At 36.2% G+C, this 5,225-nt stretch overlaps 1 protein-coding gene across 1 annotated transcript in view; it reads left to right on the top strand.

The window, feature by feature from the left end:
* The window catches only part of CXHXorf21 (chromosome X CXorf21 homolog), an 18,080-nt gene extending 15,056 nt beyond the window's left edge, over positions 1–3,024 (top strand). Inside the window, exon 2 of the mRNA XM_031374845.1 lies at positions 1,901–3,024. Within this exon, the coding sequence (XP_031230705.1) occupies positions 1,902–2,798 (897 nt within the window). The 5' untranslated portion in view covers position 1,901 and the 3' untranslated portion in view covers positions 2,799–3,024. The remainder of the gene's footprint in view (positions 1–1,900) is intronic.
* Positions 3,025–5,225: the final 2,201 nt, after the last annotated feature.

Raw genomic sequence — 5,225 nt, forward strand, 5'->3', positions numbered from 1 at the left:
GGTTCCAGATCCTTCTGCCTCAATTTCCTAAGTGCCAGGATTATGGGCACACAGCACTATGCTTGACTTTTAGGTTTTGTTTGCCTGTTTGTTTTGAGACAGGCTCTCACCATCAACTTTTATTTTTAGTTTTAGTTTTTTAGACTCTCTCTATGTTGTCCAGGTCAATCTCTGCCAGGATTCTCTAAAATTTATATAGAAATTCAAAACTAAACAGTGAACTTTTGCCATGATTCACAGTGATATATATTCTGAGCCTGTAAGCAGAATGGCCTGCTACAGCCTGGTGGGGATAGGTTGGGCAAGTAGCTTTATCACCAGTAGAACCTCTACGGTCATCTTGTTGCCTGGCTAGTTATCCTCTTATGTGTTTAAAATTTATCTACTCATCTGGAGACTAGTTTTAGTGAGGTTAGAACTGTACTTTGAAAGTATTTCTTTAAGGTTGGCATCACATTTTCTTTTTATTCCTTATACTAATAATACAAGCGTTATGATTCACAGATTCGTTGAAAACTTAGCTTTGTACCTTTCTGTTGCATATTAACTTTGCCTACATTCAAGCAACTGATGAATCTGATGAATATACTTTGGAGATAATTCCAAACATACAGATACTTATAACATCTTTGCACATTTTTTAAAAGGAACATTCTAGTTACTTGGAAAACTGTATGAATATAAAAGAAGGGCTGAAACTGAAAAAGCATAACATTATGTACTTTAACAATGATACTTCTTTTGACTTTTTTCATTTTCAGTGTCAAATTGACAGGTCTGTTTCAGTGGCCCAGCCCTTGTGATCAAAGACAACCAGCTCTCCTCACTGTCTCCCGTTGCTCAGATTCCAGGAATGCCAGTGTGTTCCTTTTTTTAGAAAATGCAGCTGCTGGTTTCTGGCTTGTTCTTTCCACCCCAGACTTCAATGACAACTGCTAAAGACATGGAAGGGGGCAGGGAAGGTGTGGAAGGCTTACTGTCAGGAAAGAATTTTAATAACTAGGGTAGAGGTAAACTTATCAGTTGAGTGTAGACATTTCTAGGATATATTCTGTGATGTGAAAGGAATACAAAGAAAAAATCCAACATAGCCTTAAAAAGTAAGGGGAAACATTGGTCTTTCATAATTTATCACTCATAAATTAGTTTTGGAATTCTTGTCAATAGTTTCATCAACATACCAAACACTTTTAGAATCCCTCCTATATCCTGATTGCTGTCTAGGCCCCAGGAAAGAAATTTTTAAAATTGAGTAATATTATAGTTCTTGTTTCAGTAGTATTTGCCACATATTTCTTCAATCTTTTCCTCATAGCATACTAGCCATGTGGCTCTCCAGATAGCAACGTTTCCAATTTTTTTCTAGGCACAACATAATTCTCTTGTCCAATTCCCAAAGCCCTTTGTAATCAAATTCCATGCTATTGTACCAGTCCCATTTCTTCTAAGCCTTTTATTTTGTAATGAATAGGCCATGCCACAGAGTCTTCTTATAATTTTATGTCAGTAGCTCCAACTTCTATTTACCCTTTTTGCTTATGCTGCACTGTCACATGCCTTAAGCCACATCTTGTGAGTCTTCCTTTTATGCCCTTGGCTATGTTAGGGTCCTTTTCTTTATGTTGCCTTTGTGCCTACCACTGCTATAATCCCCAGTATTATAATATTGGGATTATTTGTATCCAGTTTATTTTCTTCCATGAGAGAAGGATGAGTAATAGCCTTTCATTTTTGCATCTCCAGCATATACCATAGGCATGGTATACATCAAGTATACAGTGAGTGATGGTCTGGTAAATGAATGAATGAATTTATCATCTTTCATTTTTCATATAGCAACTGTAAATTAATTTTTCTTGCCTTCTTTTATCCCACTATTTCTTATGAATTCTCTTTTCAGAATGCTATCAGAAGGATATCTCAGTGGACTTACCTACTGGAATGACATTCATTGGAATTGTGCATCTTATAATGAACCGATGGCTGGGGACCAGGGTGAAGAGACAAGTTCTGTTGCTGCTCTTTCATATGCCTCTGTGGATGAAACACAAGTTCAAAGTCTTTATGTGAGTTGCAAATCCTCTGGAAAGTTTATTTCATCAGTGCATGCAAGGGCGAGTCAGCACAGCAGAAGCCAGAGCAGAACAGTGCTGCAGGCAAACACCAACCCCGTATTTGAAAATCCAACCTTAGCTGCAGTTGGCATATGCAGAGATGTGATCAGGGAGACCTACTTGGTCCCACCTTCTTGTAAAAGTATTTGCAAAAATTACAATGACTTACATATTGCCGGGGGACAGGTGATGGCCATAAACTCAGTAATGGCAGATTTTCCTTCTGAGAGCAGCTTTGAAGATGGTCCTTTGCTAAAGTCATCTGAGATTTCTTTGTCCATGGAGGATTCCATTTCCACTCAGCTCACTGAACTTCCCCTCAAACCTATCCAGCGGTACTCATCCTACTGGAGGATAACCAGCATCAAAGAGAAAAGCAGCCTGCAAATGCAGAAGCCTATTTCAAATGCAGTGCTCAATGAGTACCTGGAGCAGAAGGTGGTGGAGTTATATAAGCAATACATCATGGACACTGTGTTTCATGACAGTTCTCCTACCCAGATTCTGGCATCAGAATTCATCATGACAAATGTAGATCAAATTAGTCTTCAAGTGTCTAAAGAGAAGAACCTGGACACTTCAAAAGTCAAGGACATAGTTATTAGCCACCTATTGCAGTTGGTATCATCTGAGATCAGCACCCCTAGTCTTCATATTTCTCAGTATAGCAATATAACTCCATAGAGAAGACTCCTGTCAGTTCCCCTTATTCCTATCAATCCCAAGGAAATATTGTATTCATTTGATCAGAGGATGTGATGGAGGGAATTATGGAAGGGAATTAATGACTAGTAAAAGAAAGTTTGAGAAATCACATACTGAAGGGAGACAGGAAGAGGAACCAAAAGAATGGTTTCAAAGGCAACCATTCAATACAAAATCAGAGGAAAAATAAAAATGATCACAGAGAGAAGGAGGGTATTGTGATTTAATTTTAGAATTACTGAAACTGGAAGATAAGCCAAATTAGGAACAAAAGGAAACACTATGGCAAACTAGAAAGTCGACAGACTTGAGAATTAGGAATTAAACACCTGTTTCCTATTTATATTCATTTGTCTAGGATGTTTCTTCTGGAAAGAAATGGACTACAAGAAGGTTGTTAAATTCAGGTGTACTGGCATTTTTTTTCAAGTATAAGCTTGTATCTTTTTTTCCTCTATGCTATATCAGTACGTCATTTAGCTAAACTCTTTGTAAATATTAAATGAATGACAAACAAATCTCAATTGTTTATACATTTATTTTTGCAACAAGGTTCAATTAGCTCAGGCTAGTTTTGCAATCCTTACATAGGAATGATCTTGAATTCCTCATCCTCCTGATTCTATCCCACAAGTGCAGGTACCATCAAATCTGGATGTGTTTTTATTTTAAATGAAAAGGTACAGCCACAAGACCATGACTTAAATCTCCTAATTCTATTTAGTGATAGAGATAGCACTTTTTTTTTTTAACAGAAAACCTCCGACTTGAAGCATTTTGTTTTATTTCACTGAGTGTGATTTTCATGGTGCTGTGATGTTCAAAATGAATTATGAATACTTTTCCCCCATTTTCCTTTTTCATGTGTTCTTCTGACCTGGAGCCAGAAAAAGGTCTTCTGTATGCTTCATATAAGACCAAGGATTCCATAATTTCAATTTCTGTATATTTGTTTACTAAAACAGTAGCTATACATGTGCATTACTGTGTTAATCTTTTATTCAGCTCAGGAATTAGAAAACTATGAGCCATTGGTCAAATATAACTTTATGCTAGCTTTAGACTCTTGTGAGCTAAGGATAGGTTTCCTTTTTCTCTTTTCTTTCTTTTCCTTTCTTTTTTGTTTTTGTTTTTTTTTTTTTTTTTTTTTTTTTTTTCATTTTTTTTCTTTTCTTTTTCTTGAAGGAGGGCTTCTTTATTGTGTAGCTCCAGCTGTCCTGGAATTTCATATGTAGACCAGGCTGGTGCCTAATTCAGAGAGATCTGTCTGCCTGTACCTCTCATATGCTAGGAGGATTAAGGGCATGTACCACCATATCACACTTGGCATGTTTTATTATTTTTAATTTTAATATGGTTTTAAAACCCCAAAAGCTTAAGTCAAAATATTTTAGAGCGTGTGAAAATCATATGAAATTTAAAATTGAAATTCAGTGTATATAAACTAGACTTTCTTCCTTTCTTCCTTCCTTTCTTTCTTTCTTTATTAATTAATTAATTAATCAATTTATTTATTTATTGGTAGTGCTGGGGATGGAATTCATGGCCTTATTCATGATAGGCAAGTTCTATAACATATCCCATGCTGCCTACTAGATTTTATTTATTTATTTGTTTGTTTATATTTTGTATAGTCTGTGGCTGCATTTACGTAAGAATTGTTGAATAGACATGGTCGAGAACATATGGTGCAACAAAGCCTAATATTTCTTTTTACAATAGGCTGTTTACAGTGATGTTTGCCAACCCTGTTCAATGACAGTGTCTTTCCCATGCTTGATTCAGGTTTGCTGGGAAGCAGGCTTTCGAAAGGACATTGAGGAGCATACTTATGGAGAATAGGTTCCCTCTGTGAGGCAATGAGGGAAGCAAATCCAGAGGTTACTGGGAAGAGTTAAGGTGAATCTTCAAAATAGTTCCAAATTGAAACAAGAGAGTAGGTTTTTGTTCTCAAGCATCTAAGAGCAAGGTGCATACCTTGAGCTGAATGAGGGCAATTTTCAGGCTGGAAGTCTCTACCAGTGAGTCTTCATCAGACAGACTCCAGGCAACCACGTTGGCCTCTGTGGTGGTGATGGAAATTTCACTTTCAGAAGGAGGGGTTTGGGTTGAACAATCTTTTTAAGATTTTCTATATTTGTATGTGTGGAGTGAAAGATGTATTTTTCATATCATATACTATTATGCAAGGAAATCTTATTTTGAAATAATCATTCAGAAAAATTTATTCACTAGTTTCGATATACCACCATAATCATAATATCTACTATGCCTTATTTGTCTACTCTGTATCTATACCATGTTAAATATTTTTTATGAATGATGTATTTCTCAAGGTAGAGAGACCTTTCATTTCCTTAAAGATGAGCCAATTAGCTAAGGGAAATTACATAATTTGTTCAAAAA

Source organism: Mastomys coucha, chromosome X (genome assembly GCF_008632895.1).
Source record: "Mastomys coucha isolate ucsf_1 chromosome X, UCSF_Mcou_1, whole genome shotgun sequence".
Classification (NCBI taxonomy): Eukaryota; Metazoa; Chordata; class Mammalia; order Rodentia; family Muridae; genus Mastomys; species Mastomys coucha.